Source organism: Calidris pugnax, unplaced genomic scaffold, assembly GCF_001431845.1.
Source record: "Calidris pugnax isolate Ruff unplaced genomic scaffold, ASM143184v1 scaffold75, whole genome shotgun sequence".
Classification (NCBI taxonomy): domain Eukaryota; kingdom Metazoa; phylum Chordata; class Aves; order Charadriiformes; family Scolopacidae; genus Calidris; species Calidris pugnax.
The window spans coordinates 2,001,859-2,029,844 of NW_015090908.1; the positions used below are offsets into that span (position 1 = coordinate 2,001,859).

The 27,986-nt window shown below is 40.5% G+C and overlaps 1 protein-coding gene across 1 annotated transcript in view; it reads right to left on the reverse strand.

The window, feature by feature from the left end:
* TRAF3IP1 (TRAF3 interacting protein 1) overlaps positions 1-27,986 on the reverse strand; it is a 51,550-nt gene that overhangs the window by 23,257 nt on the left and 307 nt on the right. The window contains exons 2-8 of the mRNA XM_014949201.1: positions 26,843-26,911; positions 23,041-23,202; positions 21,096-21,230; positions 20,440-20,910; positions 19,406-19,483; positions 10,708-10,783; positions 4,739-4,837 (exon numbers count right to left, since the gene is read on the reverse strand). Of these exons, the coding sequence (XP_014804687.1) occupies positions 4,739-4,837; positions 10,708-10,783; positions 19,406-19,483; positions 20,440-20,910; positions 21,096-21,230; positions 23,041-23,202; positions 26,843-26,911 (1,090 nt within the window). The remainder of the gene's footprint in view (positions 1-4,738; positions 4,838-10,707; positions 10,784-19,405; positions 19,484-20,439; positions 20,911-21,095; positions 21,231-23,040; positions 23,203-26,842; positions 26,912-27,986) is intronic.

The following is a 27,986-nucleotide window of genomic DNA, read 5'->3' on the forward strand; positions in this document are numbered from 1 at the left end:
TTTTCTAGCAACAATATTTTCAATCTTATCAGCGGTATACTTGAATGTGCACTCATGAAATACATCACAAACATTTTAAATTAGGAATAAAATTCTATAAGCTTCCATCAAAGTTAAGCATCTTGCGAACTGCCGGTTTTTAAACATCTCAGAGCACTCACAAATTCAAAAGGGAGGCTGAAAAGAACATTTAAATTTTTTTTTCTCTTAATATTGTGAAATTCCCTCATCTGTGAAAATCACATTATCTCACTCAGTTCTTTCACATTCGGATGGTAACATTTGCAACATTTCAAGTTGCTCATAAGATAAAATCTTAAGAGAAAAAAAAACATATTAAGGAAAGCCTATATTCTCTATGCTGGGGTTGCTTTTAAAGCTTTTTTTTTGTTTACCTTAACTTCTTATATTTCTCTACTGGTAGTCTTTGTTAACCAAGCGTAGGTTTTTTAAACACTTAACCCAAAGCACAAAGTATTTTCATAGATGGCTCTTTGGTATTCTTTAAATAGAAATGACTTGAACAAGGTCTACTCAAAGCATTTGAACATAATTAAACTGTCCTTTGTTACAGTTTAAAAATTCTTTAATAAAAAGGGGAAAGGGAAAAGGAAAAAAGGAAAAGGAAAAAAGGAAAAAAGGAAAGGGAAAAGAGGGGGAAAGGGAAAAGAGGGGGAAAGGGAAAAGAGGGGGAAAGGGAAAAGGAAAAGAGGGGGAAAGGGAAAAGAAGGGGAAAAGGAAAAAGGAAAAGGAAAAGAAGGGGAAAAGGAAAGGGGAAAAGGAAAAGAAGGGGAAAAGGAAAGGGGAAAAGGAAAAGGAAAGGGGAAAAGAAGGGGAAAAGAAGGGGAAAAGAAGGGGAAAAGAAGGGGAAAAGAAGGGGAAAAGAAGGGGAAAAGAAGGGGAAAAGAAGGGGAAAAGAAGGGGAAAAGAAGGGGAAAAGAAGGGGAAAAGAAGGGGAAAAGAAGGGGAAAAGAAGGGGAAAAGAAGGGGAAAAGGAAAAAGGACTGAAGTGATTTATTAAAAAACTAAAAAGCACTGTTTGTTTTTTTTTTAAAGTTTTATATCTATCACTGATACGTTCAGTGCTGGTCTTTTGTCACTATAACGTTCCTGAGTTGCTGGCAAATTCACCTGGAAATAACAAATAAGTTGATTTTTCAGGGAAGTCATATAAAATCTTTAATAATAATCTGACCAAGTTAAGATACGAAGCAGACAACAAGAACTACAGCCAGCTTCTTACTTGGGAACTACTACTGGGCCTGGCACAACAGGGAGAAAGAAACACATTAGGGAGCATTTTCAACAAACTCACACTTCCATGCTAAAGACATTGATGTTCTGGTCACTAAGGTGAACACACTCATCAGAAATGAAACATTTTTTAAAAGTCAAAAGACGATGGAGGATTAAAATGTCTTGATAGGAAAATCTCGCCATACAGTGAGACCTGGACAGGCTGGAGAGCTGGGCAGAGAGGAACCTGAGGAACTTCAACAAAGGCAACTGTAGGGTGCTGCACCTGGGGAGGAATAACCCCCTGCACCAGGAGAGGTTGGGGGTGACCTGCTGGAGAGCAGCTCTGAGGAGAAAGACCTGGGAGTCCTGGTGGACAATAGGGTGACCATGAGCCAGCTCAAGGAGGCCAAGGGCATCCTGGGTAGCATCAGGAAGAGTGTGAGCAGCAGGTGGAGGGAGGTCATCCTGCCCCTCTGCTCTGCCCTGGGGAGGCCCCATCTGGAGCACTGGGACCAGTTCTGGGCTCCCCAGTTCCAGAAGGACAGGGAACTGCTGGAGAGGGGACAGCAGAGGCTACAAAGATGATGAGGGGCCTGGAGCATCTCCCTTATGAGGAGAGGCTGAGGGACTTGGGTCTTTTTAGTCTGGAGAAGAGAAGGCTGAGGGGGGATCTGATCAATGCTGATAAATACTTCAAGGGAGGGTGTCAGGAGGATGGGGCTGGTCTTTTTTCAGTGGTGCCCAGGGACAGGACAAGAGGGAATGGGCACAAACTTGAATAGAAGAAGTTCCACCTCAACATGAGGAGGACCTTCTTTGCTGTGAGGGTGGCAGAGCCCTGGAAGAGGCTGCCCAGGGAGGTGGTGGAGTCTCCTTCTCTGGAGACATTCCAACCCCACCTGGACACGTTCCTGTGGGACCTGCTCTGGGTGGCCCTGCTCTGGCAGGGGGTTGGACTAGATGATCTCCAGGGGTCCCTTCTAACTCCATATGGTTCTCTGATTCTGTAAATATTTGAGTAGACACTCCTCAAAGTTAAATGAGATGTGTAAAAGGTACAACAGATTTGAGAGGCAAAGCCATGCCAGTCTACTTTGAACTACTAAAGCACAGGGACTACTCACCCTTCAAAGTAAGTTTACACAGTCCACAAATATAAAAATAAAAGGTCAAGAGGAAATTCAGAACCAGTATGCAGAATGTGGTATTTCTTTTTGGAGTAGTCCAAAGTTCCCCCCAAACCCTGCAAAACCTTGTGGAAGAACTATCTTCAGCTCCTCTCTGACTAACCTACTTCAAAGGTAAGTTTGAAGTCGCGTAATGACAGTAACTGTGATTTTCAAGCAGTTTCAACACCTAGTTTCCATGTAATTCCACTAGAGTTAGCTAGAGTACAAATCTGGAAGTATGATTAACCAACCAAATGCCATCATGGACCAGCTACAAAAGAAAATAAGACAGTGCCTAAGCATCCTGCATGGACTGTGACTTCCAGGATGCTTTGAAGAGCACTGGAAAACTGGAAAAAGTAGTTTCCTAAACCCCCCCAGCTACTGTCAACTGGCACTGCCACCAAATAAGCACTCCTGCCTTCACACTCCCATTAGCACACACATTCAGATACTGCCTAAAGAACTGGATTCAGTGCAACTCAGTTTAAGGCACTGCTCAAATTTTACATATAATGCCAGTGCTCTGCAGATGGGTGGTAGGGGGCTGCAACGGCTCAACTGAATGACTGACAACATCTTAGGGTTACTCTAAGATAAACTCTAGAAAGGAGCCTGGCACTACTCCTCCCAGAGAAGTGTACCCCAATGTCATTACCAAAACAGTGAGAAGACAAACTTCACCGGTGAAACCCCCAATAAAGCTCCTTTTAGAATTTAAGAAGGTTCAGAAAAATCTTACGTAACCATCAGCTTCTGAAAAAGCCTCATGCTGGCCTACACTTCATAGAGTGAACATGAAATCCAGCTGTTCCCCCCTCTCCTGCCACAGTGCACACATGTCTAAAGAAAGTGGAACCTAAGGAACTTCAGGGATGCATGAGCAAACAGCTGAGGCAGGCCAAAACAGCCTTTTGCCAGAAAGCTTTAAACATACACTTCTTATTTAAGAGGTTGCCATGAAGTAGCCAGTGAGGATTCCTAAAGGAGGACACAAAGGGAGAATAACTGCTACGCTGACAGATCCTCATTTATATAGAAAAGAAACCAAAACACAATGAAAAGGTTAAAAGCCTCAACGGTCAGAAACAGAATATAAGACTGAAGCAGAATGCAGAAATAATACTCCAGAAGATCCAGGAAAATAAGTTTATTTCTGCCAGTTAATGTTGTGGGGTTTTTTAACCCAATAAATGATTTTTCCTTTGGAAATTTTCATAACTTTCGTTTGCAGTTAAAGACACAAGAACATGACTGTTCTTATTGACTTCACAATTCAACTGTGAAAGCTATGAAATGTTGTAATGACAAATCACCTCTATAGGAACTTACAGAAAATTAAGGCTCACTAATGCACTACTACGTTACACTATCTTATTGAATAAATTTGCAAATAAAGATCAGTCAATATAATATTTGGTTCTCTTATCATCTGAGAATCCAATCTAAATCAATAAGGAACCCAAGTGTACTCCTCTTTCATACATTCAAATTAGAAATAGAGGAATAGAAAGTTATATTCCATAACAAATACATTCCAATAGACAAGACAGCTCCAAAAGATTTAAAGGAATTAGCGTGGAAGCTCTCCCAGTTGTGTAAGGTCACTCAAATGTCTTGGCCAACCATCTACATTTCATTAGACTGACACAGCTATGAGGCCCTGAAGGCCACAGGTGGACTGGGAAAGAGCCTTTGACCTCCTACATACATGGTATCAACTCTCCTAACTAGGTCAGGCATCTGGATTTGAAGAAAACAAAACCACAGCTTTTTGCTTAAAGCTCAGTTCTTCCTCCTACATTTTACTTCCATGGCTCCACGTTTACTGTCGCTGGACACAAATACCTCATTAACAACACATGTCTTGGGAGCTATATACAAACTCAAAAAAAAAAAAAGAAGAAATAAGAATGCAGAGGTGGAATTTTCCTCTAAAATCCTGTAAAATGCAATCACTAAGTAAAATTCCCAAATACTTGTACATAAAGGCAACATGCAATGATTCAGTTCTAATATAGAACAAGTCACCAAGGGATTCAGGCATAGCAGCCTTGCCTTTTCCTTGGGACATTGCAAGCACTGGCCTCATTGCAAACTTGAGTAAGAGTAAAGAAGGAGAGAATATAAAGTAACTGTTTTATCAGGGAACATACATACATTTTTCAAACCAGGACATTAATCACAAGATGTGATTAAAACACAAGGCAGCAGCTGGATTAAGTGTAAATCACCCTCTTTAAATCATTGAGCTGTGTGGATTCAAGTTTGACCCTGAAGCACTCAAGGTAGACTTTCCAAGGCAGTCAATTTTCTTTTATTCTGCCTACCTTTCTGTTTTACAGCAAGTCCTGGTTCAGCTTTCTCTTGCAGTTTAGCAGCATTGTCCTCTGAAATCCTATCTGCCGTGCTCTTTGTCTCCACGGTTCCTGTAACAAAACAGTTTACAATCAAATGAAACCAAAGATACAATAAAAATTTAAAATAAAAGCCCATGCTAAGTACCTGTTACACTTACCGATTCCTTAAGGGCTATTCTAGTTTAACAAAACATCTTGAGTGTAAATAAATAACATTCAAAGTTCACAAAGACCTTTTACACGGCCATAAATTGAACTTCTTATGTTACTGCGAACTAATGGCAGCTTCTTCAGTTCTGAAACGATTTACAGGTATTATTTATTATCCTGCTAGCTAGTGAAACAATAAGATATTTACCTAATAAAATCTAAGTAATTGATAAATTAGAATATTGTTTGTATGCTACTTGGAATGCAGAGTGCACTTCACTTTGTTTTCTAAGGCTTTAGCTTTAAACATGTTTCATACTAAAGCCATTAAGAAATTTCAAGAAAGAAAAGCTGGTTTCTGGTAGCTGAACTCCACCACGTGCTGGTAATGCCACAGAAGAACCTAGTCCAACAAGTTTAGTCACGACACTAGTTCTTGTGTGTTCTCCTGTTGTGCATTTATTTATCTCCAGTTAATATTAGAAAATACAGAAAGCTCTAGTTACTGGTGATGATGATCAGGGAGATCAGGGTGCAACAGGCATCAGTGCAGCTCCAGGAGGTTTTTAGTATCTTCTGGATAAATTCCTGGAGCACCTCTGAGCCTTCCTCACCTATTGCAGCTCTGCTGTGTTAGAAGAAGAGGAGGGCTAATGCCCCAAAGTGTTGATCACTTGGGTAAACTGAAATTTCAGCACACTGGCCTGTTGCATCATAAAAAGAGGAATATTTTAAAATATTTGCCTTCAAGACAAAATACAGCATTTAATTTATCAGAAAAACTGGATCTTGATTTTAAAGAAGGGACAATCCTATAAAATGGGGCGTGTCCGGTCACTGTACTTTAGTGCCAGTTCAGGCTATAAAGCAAATATTCAAATCTTGGGAAATCAAAAAAAGTTATAGGATCAGCTAAGGATCACTAAGTAGTAAAATAAGACTACATTTAATTGAATCCAGATGGTATTTTTCAGCTGCAAAATTATTAAAATTTCACAGCACATAAGTACATCAGATGTGACGCAAAATTTTGAGTTTTCAAGCCCCAACTTCAATTAAGCTCCTAAATCAGCAGACGTTCACATCCAAAGTGCCAGATCTTTTCCAAGGTATTTTTTAAGGCACCTAAACATCTTTTTGATTTTTTCCCCAAGTCCTTTTGAAAACAGGGCTATTGATTGCTCTGAAAAAACTACCCAAGCTCTGATATAACTTCAGTATTTTGCCTACAATACGTGGAAACCTACAAAAACAGAAACCCAAAGAAAACGTGGATGCTTAGGAAGACACACAGCAACAAACAAGTTCTTTACATAAATTAATAATAATGACATTGACTGATTTTTCAAGTCTGTCCTGAAATCAACAGTGGAGGATCTACTCCTCCACCACAGGAATGTATGCCCCAGGAAGCATACACAAAGATAAATAGTTCATTGAAGCAGAAATACTGAGTTCTACTAGTTTAGGAGGAGATCAACACGCAGCAGAGAAAGGTCAACCACCACTTTCATTTACCTGTGCTGATAAGGGCCAAGATGAGTTGTCATTTAATAAAACTGAAATAAGCATTTAAACAGCCTTCCACCAATCTATAGTTACCCATAAGGTCTAGGGCTGAGCAGTGGAAAGAGAAGCACTTTACTCCATTTTCATTTAGAAATTAATTCAGTGTCTGAAAGGAAACCTACTCAGGTCTCAATTAAAATCAACTGCAAGTTGAAAAATAAAATTACATTCAACGTATCAATCAACTTTTAAATTAGCAAAAAACGATCTCTATTGCATGGACTAGTTTTGCTGCAAGGCATGTTGCAACTATGAAAGCCATCATTGCCTGAGTAGTAATAAATGTAACATTAACTACATTAAAAAACCTAAAAAAGCCCAAAACATTTTCTCCAAAACCATTAGGAATTTGTTCATAATAGAGATAAGCAAATGTTGGTCTAAATTATTTTTAATTACTAAGATAGCAAATATACCAGGTTTTGCTTAGATAGAGCTCTATGCACCACTTCAGCTTTATTTATTACAAGTTTAGTCACGACACTAGTTCTTGTGTGTTCTCCTGTTGTGCATTTATTTATCTCCAGTTAATATTAGAAAATACAGAAAGCTCTAGTTACTGGTGATGATGATCAGGGAGATCAGGGTGCAACAGGCATCAGTGCAGCTCCAGGAGGTTTTTAGTATCTTCTGGATAAATTCCTGGAGCACCTCTGAGCCTTCCTCACCTATTGCAGCTCTGCTGTGTTTGAAGAAGAGGAGGGATAATGCCCCAAAGTCTTGATCACTTAGGTAAACTGAAATTTCAGCACACTGGCCTGTTGCATCATAAAAAGAGGAATATTTTAAAATATTTGCCTTCAAGACAAAATACAGCATTTCATTTATCAGAAAAACTGGATCTTGATTTTAAAGAAGGGACAATCCTATAAAATGGGGCGTGTCCGGTCACTGTACTTTAGTGCCAGTTCAGGCTATAAAGCAAATATTCAAATCTTGGGAAATCAAAAAAAGTTATAGGATCAGCTAAGGATCACTAAGTAGTAAAATAAGACTACATTTAATTGAATCCAGATGGTATTTTTCAGCTGCAAAATTATTAAAATTTCACAGCACATAAGTACATCAGATGTGACGCAAAATTTTGAGTTTTCAAGCCCCAACTTCAATTAAGCTCCTAAATCAGCAGACGTTCACATCCAAAGTGCCAGATCTTTTCCAAGGTATTTTTTAAGGCACCTAAACATCTTTTTGATTTTTTCCCCAAGTCCTTTTGAAAACAGGGCTATTGATTGCTCTGAAAAAACTACCCAAGCTCTGATATAACTTCAGTATTTTGCCTACAATACGTGGAAACCTACAAAAACAGAAACCCAAAGAAAACGTGGATGCTTAGGAAGACACACAGCAACAAACAAGTTCTTTACATAAATTAATAATAATGACATTGACTGATTAAGTGTTTGAAGATCTCCAGGCTTCATTAGTCTAAACAGGACCACTCTTTAGACAGGATTAATTATTTTAACAGGTATCAAATCACAGGTGTTACTGTTCCCTCTGAACTGAGATGTTAAACTGATTTATGTACAGTGGCTTCCTTCTGCATTAGAAATAAAATATCAGCGCCCAGGGCACAAAAGCATAGAAAGAAAACTCAAACAATAGCATCTTCACTTAAATCTTGGACAAAGAGGCACAGAGAAATGACTAGTGCAGGTGTGAGGTGGATCACAGAATGACAGGGGTTGGAAGGGACCTGTGGAGATCAGCTAGTCCAACCCTCTGCCAGAGCAGGTTTACGAGGAGAAATGTTTATTTATGATTGTACCATTTGTTTAATGGTTCCAGTCAACAAAGACTCAGAAGAGGTTATCGTCCAAGGGCTGGTAAAACGGCCTGTAATCAATGTAATTACAGGGTGTAGCAATTCACTAATGGGCAAGAATGGATACCACAGATCACAGAATGCTATGGGGTTGGCGGATACCACAGATCACAGAATCACATGGGGTTGGAAGGGACCTCTGGAGATCATCTAGTCCAACCCCCTGCCAGAGCAGGGCCACCCAGAGCAGGTCCCACAGGAACGTGTCCAGGTGGGGTTGAATGTCTCCAGAGAAGGAGACTCCACCACCTCCCTGGGCAGCCTCTGCCAGGGCTCTGCCACCCTCACAGCAAAGAAGGTCCTCCTCATGTTGAGGTGGAACTTCTTCTATTCAAGTTTGTGCCCATTTCCTCTTGTCCTGTCCCTGGGCACCACTGAAAAAAGACCTGCCCCATCCTCTTGACACCCTCCCTTGAAGTATTTATCAGCATTGATCAGATCCCCCCTCAGCCTTCTCTTCTCCAGACTAAAAAGACCCAAGTCCCTCAGCCTCTCCTCGTAAGAGAGATGCTCCAGGCCCCTCATCATCTTTGTAGCCCTCTGCTGGACCCTCTCCAGCAGTTCCCTGTCCTTCTGGAACTGGGGAGCCCAGAACTGGACCCAGTGCTCCAGATGGGGCCTCCCCAGGGCAGAGCAGAGGGTGAGGATGACCCCTCTCGACCTGCTGGTCACAAGTGACAGTCTTGGCAGACTTAGCACTGAAGCATGGACAAGATGACTACAGAACTACCTCCCCCTCTGCTGTCAAGACCAGCACAGGCAGGAATCCATCCAGAGTCCTGGCTCTGCACATCCATCCAGGGATGGATGGATCCACTCTTGCCACTACGAGGGGAGACTCCTGGCTGGCACAAAGAGATGGAACTTCTACAGCTTCTCATTTCCTGCTGATAATTCCTCTGTAACAAATAAATACCTGTCCTTCCTTCCCCAGCACTCTCAGCAGAAATGCAGTGGGGCTTGGGTTCCTTACACCTGGTTGAGCTACTGTGGAAGCTGACGTGGGACAGGACTCAGTACTGATGACACCCAGATCACCTTCCCTGGTCCAACTCCAAGCACAAGGTCCTAGCCTGACACCAGTTCAGGTGCAATGGAGTTGACCACAGCTGTAATGACAGACATCAGAGAAAGTCAAAGATTTACAAAAATGTGCCATCCTTTCAATGCTTAGAGGAATCTTCTCTAATCATCAAATGGGCTGCAAGCCAGAGGTTTTGCTTAACACCTTATCTCCACCTGTTCTCCAGCTTACACCTGGAGTATTCTAAGTGTCTTAGGCTATAGAAATCACTCAGATTCTCATTCAAGACTCAGGTCTTGAATTCACTCGACCATCTTTTGACTGAAGAAACCCCAGAAAATATAACAGAGATGTGGCTTAAGTGTCTCAGAAAGGTTTGGCTGGTCTTGAATTCACTCGACCATCTTTTCACTACAGAAACCCCAGAAAATATAACAGAGATGTGGATGGTTTAGTGTACTGCTTATCGAACAAATCTCCAGGGAAATTCCTTTTTTTGCACTCACTCACCAGTACTCAGTAAATCTCAGGGAAAACAACTTTTTTGTTTTGTTGGTTGGGTTTTTTTGACATACATGATCTTTTCTAAACCCAAAATTTCTACAGATCAAACACTATGACTTCAGATCCTTGAGAAATGACTGAAAAAATTCAGAAAGTAAGTGAAGTTTGGATTCCCTAGCCAAATTTAGGAAAAGCACTCTTCCCAAATATTAACTGATAAAGTCACAAATTCAGAGTTAATGGCTATATGATTTATGCCCACAGGAAAGCACATCTTGCCTCACAAATGTCTTGAATCTTACTAAAACAACCTTAAACAACGTATCTTAAGTCTTACTAAAACAAAAATACTGTGCCAAATATTGCTGCACTGTAAATATTTAACAAACCCTTACATCTGACTTTAGATGTAAAGGTACCACATAATAATTTTATCAACTCAGAAATACTGTCCACTAATCCTCAGCAACGGGGAAAAAAAAGAGAAGCTAAAGTTTTGCGAGGCATATTTTGTCTCAACTTGCTAGATTACTAAGCAAATAAACAGTTCTTGTGAAACTAATAAAAAAAGAAATAGTTGTAGATGACCTAAAAAAGCCCATTTAGAGAGAACAAAATAAATATCAAGAGCAGGCTGAATTTATATCTGCAACTGCACATGAGGAATGTGAGCAAATTGAACTGGGTATCACTTTCCGTGTATCAAATCCATGCAGAAAAATTGCCTATTTCATTCATAAATGCAGACTGGGAGTATAAAACAAGCACTGAAAATAATAAACACAGACATTTAAGTATTTATGCTATACCTATTCAATAACCTCCCAGTATATTTAACAGAAATAACATCCTCCCTCTAGTTACCTTCTCCTTGGGGTCTGGCACGTTGCCTTGATCCTTTTGTTGAAGGCTGCCTTGATATTCCTGCAGGAGTTTCACTCTTTAAAAAAAAAAATTCCACAGATTTATATAATTTTACATTAAAAAATTATATATTTATACATAAAATTTACTTACATATGCTACTTTTCTATCTATATGTATCATACATCAAAAATACTCATTTACAAAACTGACCCACACGTCAGTGGGGCATTAAGAATATGTCAAGTGAGATACTGAAAGGAATAAGGTGATTTATAGAATACCACTTTATGTTTCTATGTACTATATAATACATCTCTGCATCTCATTCAAAATCCTAAAATATGTTTAGCACCTCACAGGATTTCCTCCTGAACTGCTTTTTTTAAGCTTGTGTGAATTAAAGGTCTGTGAAGTTTGCATCCAAGATTTATTGCCAGCCCTGATGATAATGCCCATATTGATAACCTAAATGAGAATTACAAATTCTTTCATTTCTATGCAAATGTTAACGTTATATGTTCCAATAATCTACAAGAGAAAATTATCAAATTTCACAATGTAAATAATTTTCCATAATATCTTGCATATAAGACAATGGACCATACGTGTCATAACTGAAAAATAACACTACAAAATGTTTAAATATATAGGATACTGGTAAGTATTTTTACTCAAACTACTTTAGGTGACCATGCAAGAGAAGCATCTCAACTCTACAAGCTTACAATCAGTGGTCCTGGAGACACGGCTACGTGAAAGAAGGGAATGTCCATCAATGAATGGAAATCCATCAATGACCTGGATGAAGGGATGGAATGTACTCTCAGCAAGTTTGCTGAAGATACAAAACTGGGAGGGGTGGTTGACACACCAGAAGGCTGTGCCACCATCCAGCAAGACCTGGACAGGCTGGAGAGCTGGGCAGAGAGAACCTGAGGAACTTCAACAAGGGCAAGTGTAGGGTGCTGCACCCGGGGAGAAATAACCCCCTGCACCAGGACAGGTTGGGGGTGACCTAATGGAGAGCAGCTCTGAGGAGAAACACCTGGGAGTCCTGGTGGACAATAGGATGCTCATGAGCCAGCAATGGGCCCTTGTGGCCAAGAAGGCCAATGGCATCCTGGGGGGCATCAGGAAGAGTGTGAGCAGCAGGTGGAGGGAGGTCATCCTCCCCATCTGCTCTGCCCTGAGGAGGCCCCATCTGGAGCACTGGGTCCAGTTCTGGGCTCCCCAGTTCAAGAAGGACAGGCAACTGCTTTTTTCCGTGGTGCCCAGGGACAGGACAAGAGGAAATGGGCACAAACTTGAATAGAAGAAGTTCCACCTCAACACGAGGAGGACCTTCTTTGCTGTGAGGGTGGCAGAGCCCTGGCAGAGGCTGCCCAGGGAGGTGGTGGAGTCTCCTTCTCTGGAGACATTCAAACCCCACCTGGAGACACGTTCCTGTGGGACCTGCTTTGTTGGACTAGATGATCTCCAGAGAGATCCAGAGAGGGGTCCCTTCCAACCCCATGTGATTCTGTGATGCAAAGGACGTGTCAAGAACAAGGTGAGATGTTTGCTTTGAAGGCAAATGTTGGCAAATGACATGTCAAGAACATGGTGAGATGTTTGCTTTGAAGGCAAATGTTGCTTTTTTTATATGCTACAATGCGCCACAAGCTCAACAGGAGTTCTTGACAAAGAAAGGGAAAATGTTTCTTAATCACAGACAATCACAGTACACAACTGTGATAAACTGAGAAGTTGAAGTGCTTGGAGGTGCTTTATAGGAAATGAGCAGTCTATGCAAAAGTCAGCTTCCAAAGGTAGTTTAGGTCCTTTATAAACTACATCTCCTTCACCTCCATGATTATAATCTAAGGTGCATGCTCAGAATTTCAGGTATTTGATAGGCCAGAAGAAAGCCCTACATCCCGTGCTTCACAAAAATCTAGCCAAACGGACAGTAATGGACTTTCCTGCTTTGACATAAAGCAGTTTTCACCTGCCCTCTCTTCACTGGATTATTACAATTATTATTTGACCCACAACCGGGGCGATCAATATTTTCGTTTCCCTCTTTAGAAAATGCTGGCGTATTAGAAAGAAAAACAGACAGAAGTCCAAAACGCACAGCTGACACTCAAGTGGTTAATCTTAATCTTATTTCATCTTAATTACTACCACCTTTCACAGTCACAACACTGTGCAAAGAGCAACAGTAAAGCTCGCATACCATCGGAGTCTGGCTCTATGGGCCCTCAGGCCACATCTGGTCCACACCAACTTCAGCAGCTCTTTGGGTTCAAGAAGGACAGGCAACTGCTTTTTTCCGTGGTGCCCAGGGACAGGACAAGAGGAAATGGGCACAAACTTGAATAGAAGAAGTTCCACCTCAACACGAGGAGGACCTTCTTTGCTGTGAGGGTGGCAGAGCCCTGGCAGAGGCTGCCCAGGGAGGTGGTGGAGTCTCCTTCTCTGGAGACATTCAAACCCCACCTGGAGACACGTTCCTGTGGGACCTGCTTTGTTGGACTAGATGATCTCCAGAGAGATCCAGAGAGGGGTCCCTTCCAACCCCATGTGATTCTGTGAAGCACCTGCTGTTGTTCTGGATGGAGATGGTTGAGCTCGGGCAGATGCCACAGCCTGCTTTTTTTATATGCTACAATGCGCCACAAGCTCAACAGGAGTTCTTGACAAAGAAAGGGAAAATGTTTCTTAATAACAGACAATCACAGTACGCAACTGTGATAAACTGAGAAGTTGAACTGCTTGGAGGTGCTTTATAGGAAATGAGCAGTCTATGCAAAAGTCAGCTTCCACAGGTAGTTTAGGTCCTTTATAAACTACATCTCCTTCACCTCCATGATTATAATCTAAGGTGCATGCTCAGAATTTCAGGTATTTGATAGGCCAGAAGAAAGCCCTACATCCCGTGCTTCACAAAAATCTAGCCAAACGGACAGTAATGGACTTTCCTGCTTTGACATAAAGCAGTTTTCACCTGCCCTCTCTTCACTGGATTATTACAATTATTATTTGACCCACAACCGGGGCGATCAATATTTTCGTTTCCCTCTTTAGAAAATGCTGGCGTATTAGAAAGAAAAACAGACAGAAGTCCAAAACGCACAGCTGACACTCAAGTGGTTAATCTTAATCTTATTTCATCTTAATTACTACCACCTTTCACAGTCACAACACTGTGCAAAGAGCAACAGTAAAGCTCGCATACCATCGGAGTCTGGCTCTATGGGCCCTCAGGCCACATCTGGTCCACACCAACTTCAGCAGCTCTTTGGGGTGATGTAATTATTAGCACAGGTGGGGAAGAAGTTGAGAATAGGTGCTGAGGCTTCTGGAGGAGTGGATTCAGTCATTTATTTATGTCAGGTAGTGACTACAAACATCAACCAACGTTTTGTTGAGCCGCCATGTGCACGCTGGCAACAGGTGCAAAGTAAAAGCAAAAAATGTAATCGCTATGGTAGCACACAAACACATAAATCCTACAAAATTTATGATTTGAGTCTTTCCAAAGGGAGATAAAATAGGTCATTCTTTTTCTTATAAATTCAGAGGCTATAAGGCTTTGAAAAGTAGTCACTGGAGCCATTAAAAAAAAAAAAAAAATCTTACATTTCATCTCACACCATCCTGGAAAAAACATATTAAAGTGGATTCCTAGATGGATGCACGCACACCTCCCAGTTTTGAGAAATAAAGCAGCAAACTGCCCAATCTGCTACTTTGTCCTCATTATTAACCTTTAAATAGGTTGGATTTCCCTTTAAGCCATAAGAAAACAATCTAGAAGAGAAATACGCTTTGAGAAGACATCACGCCAAACCATTAATTCCTCCCCCTTTCCATGCAACAACCAACCTCTATATTCAGGAAAGGGTGTCATGAACAGTTTTTATCAGTGATTTTTATACTGCTCCCATAAGGAATTTTGCAGATGATACCAAGCTGTGTGGTGTTGTCGATACACCAGAGGGATGGGATGTCATCCAAAAGGACCTGGACAGGCTGGAGAGGTGGGCCCAGGTGAACCTCATGAGGATCAACAAGAGCAAATGCAAGGTTCTGCACCTGGGCCGGAACAATCCTCACCACCAATACAAACTGGGGGGTGAGGGATTGGAAAGCAGCCCTGAGGAAAGGGACTTGGGGGTGCTGGTGGAGGAGAAGCTGGACATGAGCAGGCAGTGGGCAGCTGCAGCCCAGAAGGCCAATCCCATCCTGGGCTGCATCAAAAGATGCGTTGCCAGCAGGTCCAGAGAGGGGATTCTGCCACTTTACTCTGCTCTGGTGAGACCTCACCTGGAGTCTTGTGTGCAGGTCTGGAGCCCTCAATAGAAGAAGGACATGGACCTGATGGAGAGGGTCCAGAGGAGGGCCACGAGGATGATCAGGGGGATGGAGCACCTCTGCTACGAGGACAGGCTGAGGAAGCTGGGGTTGTTCAGCCTGGAGAAGAGGAGGCTCCGGGGAGACCTAACAGCAGCCTTCCAGTACCTGAAGGGAGCTACAGGAAGGCTGGGGAGAGCCTGTTTAGAAAGGCCTGCAGTGACAGGACGAGGGGCAATGGCTTCAAGCTGGAGGGGAACAGATTTAGACTGGAGATGAGGAGAGGGTTCTTCACTGTGAGGGTGGTGGAGCACTGGAACAGGTTGCCCAGGGAGGTGGTTGAGGCCCCATCCCTGGAGATATTCAAGGAGAGGCTCGATGAGGCCCTGGGCAACCTGGTCTAGTTGGGGGTGTCCCTGCTGACTGCGGGGGGGTCGGACTAGATGGCCTTTGGAGGTCCATTCTGGCCTGGGCAGTTCTATGATTATATGAATTCTGTCCATCCTTACATACATCTCCTCCAGCCACAGCACAGTCAAAGGCAGAACAAACACATCCACCTACACCAGGGAGGGGGACAAGTCATCATATAAATTAGCCACCGGGACTCTCCCCCTCTAATTCATCAGATCCACAGAGAGTTCACTAATAATAAACAAGAATTAAGTCTGTGAATAGGACTTTAATTCAATTAACCCTCCACAATACTTTTCTTCTCATTAGATCCACAGTCCCAGGAGGCGTATTTGCATGTATACTGTAAATAACGTGTGTGTCTAAGTTTATATAAATAAAACAACATATATGTGTGTATATGTAAGTTTTATATAAATGCAACTACATAAATTATTTTTTTAATTTTGTGCAACAGACCATTCCTCAACAAATAAACACAGCTCATTTTTAATGCTTTTACTGAACGCTATGTATCCCTCAAAGACTTACGTTGCTCTTTCCCTCAAATTGTCTCCATTTCCAGTATTTATTCCTAAAACAACGATCATTACCAACAGACAGAATTTATTAGTGTGCAACAGCACCAAGGAAGGATCTCCACTTGCTAAGGTCAATTTGACTGCTACGGTGATAAAACTTATTAGGAAAATATTGATGACTGCTGCGGTGATAAAACTTATTAGGAAAATATTGATCAATTACCTCTTCCCAAAATGAAGGTTTGCAAGATGTTGTTCTATTCATGTTAGCTTCTGCTAATTAAAACCTTTCAAACACTAAAAAGAACTATTAGGAAAATTCCATGTTTTAAAATGTAAGTTTTAATGATGGATTTCTCACAAAAAGAACTATTAGGAAAATTCTGGTTTTTAAAATGTAAGTTTTAATGATGGATTTCTATTATATAAGCCAGTTATGAATAACTGACACCAAAAAGAGAGGCTCATTCACGGCACCGGAACAAAAACATCTGAGCCACATCCAGCAGATTTCCATGGAATGAAACTGACACCAAAAAAAGAGAAGCTCATTCACAGCACCGGAACAAAAACATTTGAGCCACATCCAGCAGATTTCCATGGAATGATCCTCTCTGCTGCTTCTAGAGCAGTTATGTCCTCTTTTTTTTTCTTTTTTCTTTTTTTCTATTCAGTAGTTGTTTCATTATATAGTCGAGATGAGTTCCAACAGAAATCAAAGTTCATTAGATACGACTTAGAGGCTGATTCAAGTGACCAGTTCCAGAGCAATACAGTTTGTAGGGCAAAAATAAAAGTCATTATAGAGAGGCCAAAAATGACAGGATATTACAAAAAGTTTTAGCCAAGAGTTTCATCAGCCATCTGTAAAATGGAAGAGACTTTTCCAACGTGTTTGGCCTTAGGGGTAAATGACATACCAGTTCTGCAGCCCCTTTCAGATAAACAGCACCATACGCTCAGAAGCTCTATGACCTGAATAACCTCTTGTCAAAAGAGAAAGTGATCTTTATTATTTAGAAGGTCAATCAGTCATGCTACGAAGCACCCATTTTAAATAAGACTTTTACCTGAGATGGACTGAGAGCTAACAAATGCAACTCAACTTGCTCTGATCACAAACACTGTAGTATGAAACAACTAGCCTTGAAACAGCAAGTAGTCTTCTTTCAATTACCATTAGCCAAATGTCTCTTCTTAATTATTAGCCAAATTATGAGCCAAATGTCTCTTCTTAATTCCTTCTTATATTTGCTTTCCTTTAGTAACAGAAAATTATGGATACCCATGTGATGACAATCACATAGCGGATAACATGCAGAGTTGCTTTAGTACCCGAAAAAATAAAGTTAAAAAAAAAAGAAACCTCAACCTGTCAGAATTTAAGTAGCATTTTAAAACTGGCTTCCAATAATTGGTAGTAAGAAAAAATTAAGACTTGTATGAGTGCAGGTAGAATCTTATTTAGACTCCTAATCTCATAGGAGCAAAGCTAGGAACTGAACTTTGAGTCACAGCTTTGCTATACATCCAGAGTATGAAACAAAAAAAAAGCCAAAACCAGAAACCTAAATTAGTTTGTTCTCTAAAGTAAATGCTGCTTAGAAGCCAATCAGCCCGAATATTCCACAGACATGTCAAATGAAACAAAAGTTCCTGTTGACTAATGCTTTTTCCATGTCCTTACGCTGCCAAGCAGCGTGTCTGAAGAAGGTCCTAATTCAAGTAAGGAAGAAGCAAAATGAAAAATAGCTCATTATGATGTGAAGCCACTTAAAACGAGGCTTGGAAAGAAAGAGAAGCTGTGGCTTCTCCTGGGGAGCACAAGGATAAAGAGAGCAGGACGAGGAGCTACAACAAGAACAAACCAGAGGTAAGAGGAGGATAATCCTCAGGGCAGAAAGGTGACATGGCAGGTAATGCCAGAACAGCCACTGCTTGAGAGGGGCCACTTCAAATTGTTTCACTTGCACTACATTTGCAAAAAAGCTAAAGACAGATGCCGAAGATTTATTAATCATGCAGCAGAGACTACAACTATGATTCAATACTCATAAAGACATAAATTGTTTTCCTTCTTTTTAAGACGCTTCTTTCGCTGCCGTGTGACTTAAATGGAGTTATAGTCGTTTAAATCAGGGTAAATCCCTAGAAGTAAAGGCATTACTCTGCTGCGAAACTACTGTGAGGACAAGAAGATCAACCCCAGTCCATTAGATGCACTTTCCAATTATTTCATGCTGGAATTTCCTCTAAATCACTTGGTGCAGCTATCCAGCTCGAAAAATTCATTGGGAACGTTTTCATTTCTTTCTTCCACAGTCCTAAGGAGATGCCCATTTGTCATGCACTTGGTCTAAAGCGTGTGTTTTCATCACCTAAAAACTAAGTACCCTCTACTGTTACGCAAGCAAGCAGATGAAAAGCATGTCATCTAGATTTAAGGTAATAAGCCCACATGCCTTGGAATCCCTCCCAAAAGCACTTAAGACGGGAAATGAAACTTTACTGCCCCAGTGTATTATTGTGGTGCCCAAGAGCACTATGATAGTTTGGGATGAGGCTCAGAATTTCCATTAGAGACCCAATTTGCAGGAAGTTTAACTTGGCCACGAACATTTTGCTTCAGGCTAAAAAACTATTTTATAAGCTCTCCCTCCAAGTGCCAATAATTTAAAAAAAGTGTTGGATTTCAGTCAAAGAATAGCTATAAATTTGTCATCTCATGTAGAAGACACGATGATGTCAGTGGCCCGTAGACTCTCAACAGAGACTCTTGTTAGACTTGGGATCCTGCCTATTTTTTCCTTAGTCTGAGCTGCTTTAGGTTAATTTATTGAAGTCTCAACTCTTTAAACATTTAGCCATATGGCTTCCTAATTCCCCAGATTGCCTCAGGTCATCAGGAAGCAGCAGATGCAGACACAACGGTATCACAAGCAACAGCTACTGTTCAGAGGCCATCAGTGAGTTGCTATTCTGCCCTACCATCATCCAGCTGCAAAACACAGGCCCAGACACAACATTGGCCTGATTTTCTTTCCCAAAACAGTAACTTCTATTAAAGTACCCCCCCCCCCAAAAAAAAGTAACAGCTTTCCAGGAAAGATACAGAGGAATAAACAGAAAACTTTGAACAAATATTTTTCCTGACGTACCCAATATATCAATATCCAGAAATAAATCTGGAAAATTAAATAAACTGGGTATACCTCCTTTTGTCCAAGCTCAGAGAAATCTAAAAAAATATAAATACAAGAAAAGCTCCCAAACCTAACAACCAGAGAAACATCCGTTTTACAGCCCTAAAATTTGTCATCTCCCTACCTTTCAATCCTACATTCCTTTCATCCAGATTCCCAAATCATTCTAAAATGCAACACTTTCAGTCCTCACATTCCCAGACCATCTGTGGTACTAACCTCATTGTCTGGCTGGCACTTGCTGTCTTTAGTTGGCTTTAGTGTTTTTCTAAGTGTGGATTCCTCAGAACCTGTGGACTAAGAAGAAATTAATTGCTTTAGATTCAGTGTGCTGAGAAGTGACCTACGTACCTAAAAAATGTGAAAGGGGAAATTAGCAAAGAGTAGAACTGAGGACATTACAATGGTACTCTTACCCATCTACCTGCCCTCTTTACCTTGCCTTCCCCATGCAGGAGACTAACCAAGGAAAATCTACAGTTCAACATTGTTCTCTCTAAGTAATACCAGTAAGGCAACAATCCTTAAGACCAGCAGACAGAAGTGCCTTCTCACTTCTAACAAAATTAAACTTCTCCTCAACAACACAAGCGCCTTTGATGTCCAGTAATCCCAAATTTCTACCACGAACCAGCATGCACCAGGAGAGAAAACAAGAATAGGAAATACTTAGGGGAGGAAGAGATAAGATAAAAAGAACAGGAAAATGAAAGGCAATGAAGAGATGGCTCTTAAGGCAGTCTGAGAAAGCCTGCAGTATGGGGAAACAGTGGATGTTTTCATTCTCAAAGACCCAAACAGAGCACCACTGCAAGAGGGAAATGATTTGATCTAGATGGCTTTCCCAACAGTTCTTTATAAAAAAAAATAACAAAGGATAAAAATAGAACCATGCAGAGTTCAGAAAAGAAATAACAGAAAGGAAAAAAATAGAACCATGCAGAGTTCAGAAAAGAAACTGCTTATTAGATGTTCAAGAGGCACAGTCCACTAAGTCTTATGGCTCAAGTCAACATACATCATGATGGAGACATGAAGTTACACTTGGGCCCTCAATCACACTCTTACCAGAACAAATCCACACCAACACTTTCACTTCATGAGAGTAATTGCTGTTAAAGACAGTACTTAATTGTTAAATGAGCAGAGAGTAGAAACATGCAAATTCACATATATACAAACATTACAACAACTGTTCAGTCCCTACCACAGCGTGCCAGAAGTTATTCTCTCCAAAGTAACATTTCAATTACCTTTTTCTCTGCTTTATCCTTTCCATGTTCTCTTAAATGCTCCCCTTCTTTTTCTCTGTCCCTTTGTCTATCCCTTTCCCGATCTTTTCCTCTCTCTCTGTCTTTCTCTCTCTCCCTGTCCCTAGCCTTGTCTTTGTCTCTTCCTTTCAGTCTGTCCTTTTCTCTTCCTCCTTCATTTTTTTTCTCTCTTTCCTGTCCTTTATGTTGCTCAAGATCATCTTCTCGTTCTATGTCTCCTTTTCCCTTGTTTTTTTCTGTTTCTTTTCCTTGCTTGGTCATTCTGCTTTTGTCTCTTTCCCTTTCTTGCTTTTCTCCTTCCTTAAAGGTGTCTCTTTCAGGGTCTTTGTGCCTGTCTTCATTATTCTTCTGTTTATCACTTTCCTTTTCTCTTTCTTCACTCTCATTCAAATCTCCTTTGGGTTTTCGGTCTCTGCTTGAGCTTCTGTCTTTAATTTCAGTCTCTCCTCTACCCTAAAAAGAAAGTAAAAACTAAAATTCAATTCTGATACATGGCAACTCTATCACACAGTTACCTTCAACAGAAAAAAACGCAAGCTAAAAAAAACCACCAACCAACAAAAAAAACCCAAAACCCAAAAAAACAAACCATAAAAAGGCAGTAGTCCTTGTACCCCACAAAAGTTGCAAATGCCTACCTCTTTATGGCTTTTTTGTTCTTCTGGTTTGGATTCTCTGCTTTCTTTATCTCGAGATTTAGAGGATGAAAGCTTCCCTTTAGCATCAGCTCTTTCCCCAGCTAAGACCCTTTTTACAGCAACATCACTGGACAGCTGCAAGGAATGGAAAAAGGAAATGAGTAAATTATTTTATTAAACATCTTCCTTCCTTCCTAACTCTGTAATCAACATGACCTGGTTTTTGGGGGGGAGAGAATTTGTTAGTGTTTTTTTTTAATAAAGCTTATATTTCAACTCTTTTGGAAACATTCTTTCAGAGAAGCAGCAATGGGCTTTTATGTCAAACACCTCCTTGTAATTCTTGCAAAAATTTGATTATATTTGCCAGAGCTACATAAATATACAGTGCTTTTTATGTACTCTAGCAAAATAGCAATTCTCATTGCAACAACTCAAATATTTTTTAAAATGGTAAGGTAAATGACTGTCAAATCCTTATACCACGACTGCTAAACCACCTGATGTTGTATTTGCATCCACTCTTAGGCCACACCATTTTCATCTAAAACTTGCTCAATCAGCAGCAGCTTCTCAAGAAAACTACATTAAGAATGAGTTTCAATAAGATGCCGTTATGCTTTTCAAAAGGCCTCTGCATCTAGTTCATTTCTTAAAATGACAAGCAATTATTAATTAGATGACTTACACAGCAAGTTAACGAAACGTTTTCATGTCCAAGTGGCAAAGAAAAAAAATCATCACATTGTCAGGGAATTCTTCCTGAAACAGGAATGACTTTTAGCTCACGAAAACTGATATTGCCCTGGGGGTTGGCTCCTGATTTTCTCCTGGTTTGTCAATGCAAAACTATGAATTTTTGTGGGGTTTCACATTTGGACACAAACTTCTGCACGTTAGTGACACTTACCTGAATTACTGACTCCAAACAGTGTGCTCAGCTCATCACTTAAAGTATCAAGCTAAAGACTGAAGGAAATTTTTTCCACCATGCACATCAGACACAACAAAAGCCAAGGGGCTAATTATCTTAGGTCAAACAAGTAGACTATATCTTCTGGATATTAAATCTCATCACAACATTCTATAAAGCTGTTCCATCAAGCACATTTTCTAACTCATCCAGTATCTGTGCATATGTTTATCAGCTTCCCCCTTCCTGATCTCAAGCAGTTCATAAGGAAGAAGCTCATAGCACTCGGCTAATTAAAACAAAACAACAGGAATTTAAATGAGTAGGTCAAAGAGAATCCAAACTAAACTTGCAGACAGCCTATAAACACTGTAGTATTTCAGTTAAATATACACAACTTCTTCACACTCATTAATTCAAGGGTTTTAGATAATACTTTTGTATTTCAAAAATCTCTGTAACATTTATAAGCAAAGATTTCCCATTACTTTAAGAATGCAACCATTATTTTAAGAACTGCCCCTACAGTTGTTTATAACAGGTTATCAAATTGCTCCTTTGCCTCATACCCATATTCAAAAAAGGTTAAAAAAAAATAAATAAAACAGAAGCACATAGGAAAAATCACTTTCTTTACAGAATTATAGGTTTGACTGAAATTTTAGAGAAGAAAAGTCAAAGGTGGCAGCATCTGGTCATTTAATTAACGCGTCTGCATCCAAAATTTTTATAAGTTCTGAAGATTCATATTCTTCTCCAAGCCTCATAAATGTTATTAAATGACCAATAAGTAAGGTGAAAAAAAAAAGCATACATTAAAAACACTAAAATATCCAGAAAGTATTTGCACAGGGACCTGACTGAAACTCTACTAAGGATCCTATACTATCTCTCTGTTGTTATTAGAAGTGGTGACTCAACATTTATCTCATGTAATTAAAAACAGCAGATGAGCGTCAATAAAATCTGTTGCAAATAAGCTCTGAAAATATATCTCCACATGTATAAAATACATATGATGTGACATCATACCTTATTTAGGCAACACTTCCCAATTGCTTGAAGAAATTCATTGGTTTTTTCAGGTTCGTGTCCAGCCACAACACGTGCAGGTTTTACTGACAGCGGCTCTCCCGTTACCATGACAACAGCATCGATTGCCTTCTGAAGGAAGCTGATTTTGGCATCTTTATCCTGGTGAAAGAGCAATTAAGAAATAACACTGAGACTCCAAAACAATTCCACACACCACCTAAAGACTAGGAAAAACTCTGATGGGAGGCATAGCTGCAGAAGGCATCCATACAACAAGAACAGCACACGGTTTGTAAGGTCAGGAAAGAGGGCTGCCCCTGATTTATTGTTAGTTATTTATTTCTAATTAAGAAATGACAGCTTTCACAAGGGATGAACAATGAACTGGAACGACCAAAGTGAAGGTATAACTTTATCTTTTTAATATGCTTATCATTTAGCTCCAATGCATTTCAAGATTGCTGTAAGACCCTTGGCACTCTATTCTCTCTCTAAAGAAGATGAAGTTTTGATGAAGAAATGATTGCAAGTATTACCAAAAGAATCACTAGAGAGTCACAACAGAACTGTTACAGTAGATATTCCTCAGAAGGACAGTTCTTGCCCTGAATATTTTTCAGCACAGCATGTCACAAAGTTATGGGACTTATATGAGTCTGATCTGAGGGACTTACATATTCATACACATACTTTACAAACCAGACTTAATAGTGAGTAAAGAAAACATACAAAAGATGGTGGGAAAGGGATACAGGCACATATTTTTATCTCAACAATTACCAGATGTGTTTTAGTTTTATAATTACACTTTACAAACAACTTTCTCCAAGTGCCCTTCAGTGGAGATGATGGCTTTAGGTGATAAAGCAAAATCATAAGAAGAAAAAAAAAAAAAAAAGGACAAAATAAACCAACCCCCACCAAGTAAAACTTTATTGAAGAGTTCCTGGCCCAGAGAATGAAATCATAGTGTGAAGCAAAATCATAAGAAAAAAAAAAAAAAAGACAAAATAAACCAACCCCCACCAAGTAGAATTTTATTGGAGGGTTCCTGGCCCAGAGAATGAAATCATAGTGTGAAGTCTCTGCAGCTGCAGAATATTCACAGGGTGAAAAAAAAACCAACAGTTGTACTAATAAAACATAATAAAATTCAAGGAATATTTATCAGGCCAGCACAGAAGTCTACTCACTCATCCTTTACAGTCATGAGTGGAGATAAGAAAGTACTTAACTAGCCTGTTAAAAAGTAAGAATTCTCTCTATGTGTTTTAATAGGCATCAGTTCAAAAGAATATAAACTATAGCATTCAACCTGATAACTGAAACGCAGATCACTGCCATTTCAGTTAATTCAGAAAAGAAGCAGTTGTAATCCAGTAAAACACCTGATTTTGCACTGCACTTGCTGCATCTCAGGTGCACAGGTCCAGAATGAGCTGGGTCTAATTTGTTAGACATACCAATACAGAGGAAAGCAAGGGAAGCCAGTATTTCCTCAGCTGAGCAAGACCAGATAGATATATAGATATATGGAGATATAGAGATATAGAGATATATATAGATCCACACGTTTTCTCAAGTCCAAGAGCCATTCTCCACAAACAAGAACTGGCTTCTGCTGCAAGCACATAAATGATAGCTAAACACCTGGGAAGACAAGCTCCAGAGTCAGGGTACTTCCCATCTTTGACTCTTCCAAAAGGACTAAACCAAACAACTTCCGAATAGCTGGGATTTTCAGATTGTCTCCATTAACATCAGGAACACTTCACCCTCACCAGCACTTCCTGCATTCACAAATAAAAAGGGAAAGGAAGGAAACACTGCAGCTATTAAAATAGTTGTCCATCTTTCCAAGGACACATGCAATCAACTTCGGGAAGGAGACAAGATTTTCTCCTATATCCTCATCATTTTCAGCAGTTACATTATCAACATGTTCTGTCCACATAAGAAATCCTCATGCACGCAATAAGAAATACACAGCTCCTACCCGCATCAGTAAATAAAAAGTTTTATCAAAATAGAAACAAACATCTGAAACTGAAAGCTTAAGAAATATTTTTATTGGGTATCTTTCAAACAAAGCTATCTCCACTATTCCAGGTGGTTAAGAATTTACATATATAAAAATACAAAGACTTTTCTGTGTGCATAAAGCTGATGTTGAAGATTAAAAGATATCCACTCTTTTGGTCTCCGTATAAAGATTAATTACTGTCCTGATTTTCTACAACTCCAACAGAAATCACGGTAAGGAAGCATCAAAGGAGATCCAGGTCTTTCTCCTGACCAGTGTTTTGGAAAGAACACCACAAGCTAGAGATATTTTCCCTCATACTACAACATTTTGATCCCCTCTGTGGTTTTCAAGAGTTCAGGCAATCTCATGGACTGTGAAAGAAATTCTCAGAGAGGTAAATGAGATCGGTGCAACGTCACAGCTATCACAGTGTGTAGGTACAAACACAGACCTAGTCAGAAGTTGCTAGGAAATATGCTTTTTCCATCTACCAAATAAAATGCACCATGTTCTCCAAAGATAAGGAGAGCTGCTAAGCTGCTCTTCATCACAGAACCTACTGACAAGCTTCAACAGGGAAAGTACCAACAATCGAGATGGGTGCAACTTCACAGCTACAAACACAGACCCACTCAGGAGTTGCTAGGAAATACACTTTTTTGATCTACCAAATAAAATGCACCATGCTCTCCAAAGCTAAGGCAGCGTGTGCTAAGCTGCTCTTCATCACAGAACCTATTGACAAGCTTCAACAGGGAAAGTACCAACAAAAACAATCAATCCACCGTATAAGAAATTCAGTTTCGAGTTATCCTAACAACAATAAGAACAGTCACAGAACTAAAAATACGTATCAGAGAGGTAATTAGCTGGAAGAAGTGCACAAAACATCCATGCAACTGGCTGTCTGGGTGACAAGCCAGGCTCACAGACCTCATACTTTCAGTTGCTATATGAAAGAATCACCAACAGATGTAGCTGTCTGCCTAGCAACATACACACCCTGCGTTATTTGCCATGAACAAGCAAAAGTCAGTAGTTGGAGAAGTGAGCAGCCCTGGCTCAGCAAAGAGGCACACAGTAGAAGAGCAGCAAACAGAGACTAAAGTCACCTTTGGACTTAAGAAAAGCATTTTTCAGTAATAACATCGACCTCCTCCTTCAGTAATTAGCCATTTGTCTACTGTAATAAAGCTTTTGTGGAATGCATATACTGACAAATGCCTCAGTAAGTCCTGGGATATTAAACAAGAATATTTAGGGAATATATAATACAGTATGTATATATATCTGTACATGTATATACATGCACATATATAAAACCATAAATATAAAACCATACATTCCATTCAGAGACCACCAGACTCTTTAAAAAGCCGTGTGTGCATTTCCAGTGTCTGTGATTTATTACCACTGCCTAACTACTACTTCAAGGCAACCCTGCTACACGATGGCTCTTTTCACCTGTAACACAACGGTATTTTGGAAGACCAAGATCTGGTCATACATTAATTGCACACTGTTTTGAGATCTGTACAGAAATAGCTCTCTACACACAACAGCTTATTTGCTCCACGTCCACAAACACAATCTACAGGTGTTCACCTCGTGCAACCGCATAATGTAACCAACAGGTAACAGCTTTTATAATTTCTTCACAAAACTAAAGACAGGTAGTCGACACTGAATGCTGAAAAGACCCAAGTGCCTTGTGGCAAATTTCAAAGAATACTAATATTAAAGCTAAATGATTAAGGTAAGTTTCGTACCCACCTTAATGTTATCTGATTTCAATTCGAAATCCGTGTAAAGTCCTTTCATAAAACCTGTCACTCTGATTACCTTCAAAACAGAAAAAAAGTTTTAAGGTAAGCACACCCGAAGGCTTCTGTTCAATACAGCTTGTGTGGCAACAGGAAATACATTGGCCTTATTTGCTTTCAGAGATGACACCCTGACTAGAACTATTTCTAGAGCAGGTTGGAAGGTCTGCTGTCTCTCTGAACGTGCTCTGGAGCAATGAGACTTAATCCTTGCTTACAGCTCAGGCCTCCCTTCCTATTTAATTCCATCTTTAACCTTGAATCCAGGAGCTTCAAGCGTGAACAAGCATATGCATTTTAAATACAGCTCTGCATTATTCCCACATTGACATCTTTACATGTGACTATATATAAAAGCAGCAGCTCAGTGAATATAAAAATTAAGAGTTTGTTCTTGGATTGTTGTTGTTTTTTTTTAAATGGAGGGTGGAAAAAGAATCTACTAAGAGGTTTCACAAAAGATCAAATGCGTAGAAGACTGAGGTCCTGGGTCTTTTTAGTCTGGAGAAGAGAAGGCTGAGGGGGGATCTGATCAATGCTGATAAATACTAAAAGGGTGAGTGTCAAGAGGACGGGGCTGGTCTTTTTTCAGTGGTGCCCAGGGACAGGACAAGAGGGAATGGGCACAAACTTGAATAGAAGAAGTTCCACCTCAACATGAGGAGGAACTTCTTTGCTGTGAGGGTGGCAGAGCCCTGGCAGAGGCTGCCCAGGGAGGTGGTGGAGTCTCCTTCTCTGGAGACATTCAAACCCACCTGGACACGTTCCTGTGGGACCTGCTCTGGGTGGCCCTGCTCTGGCAAGGGGGGTGGAGAGATGATCTCCAGAGGTCCCTTCCCACCCCAGGTGATTCTCTGATCTGCCCTTAACCACCGCCAGCCACCCTAAAACCCCTGAGACTTACTCACTACCCCGAACCCTCTGAGATTTACCGGTTACTCGCAGAGTAACACCCACAGCAGCGACCTGCGTAAGCCACCCAGCCCTGGCCATGCCCCGGAAAGGTGAGGGGGTCCCTCACTCCCAGGCGAGGGAGCCCTCAGGGCCACGGGTGTCCCCCCCACCACGGTACGACCCCCCCCACCCTCCCCACC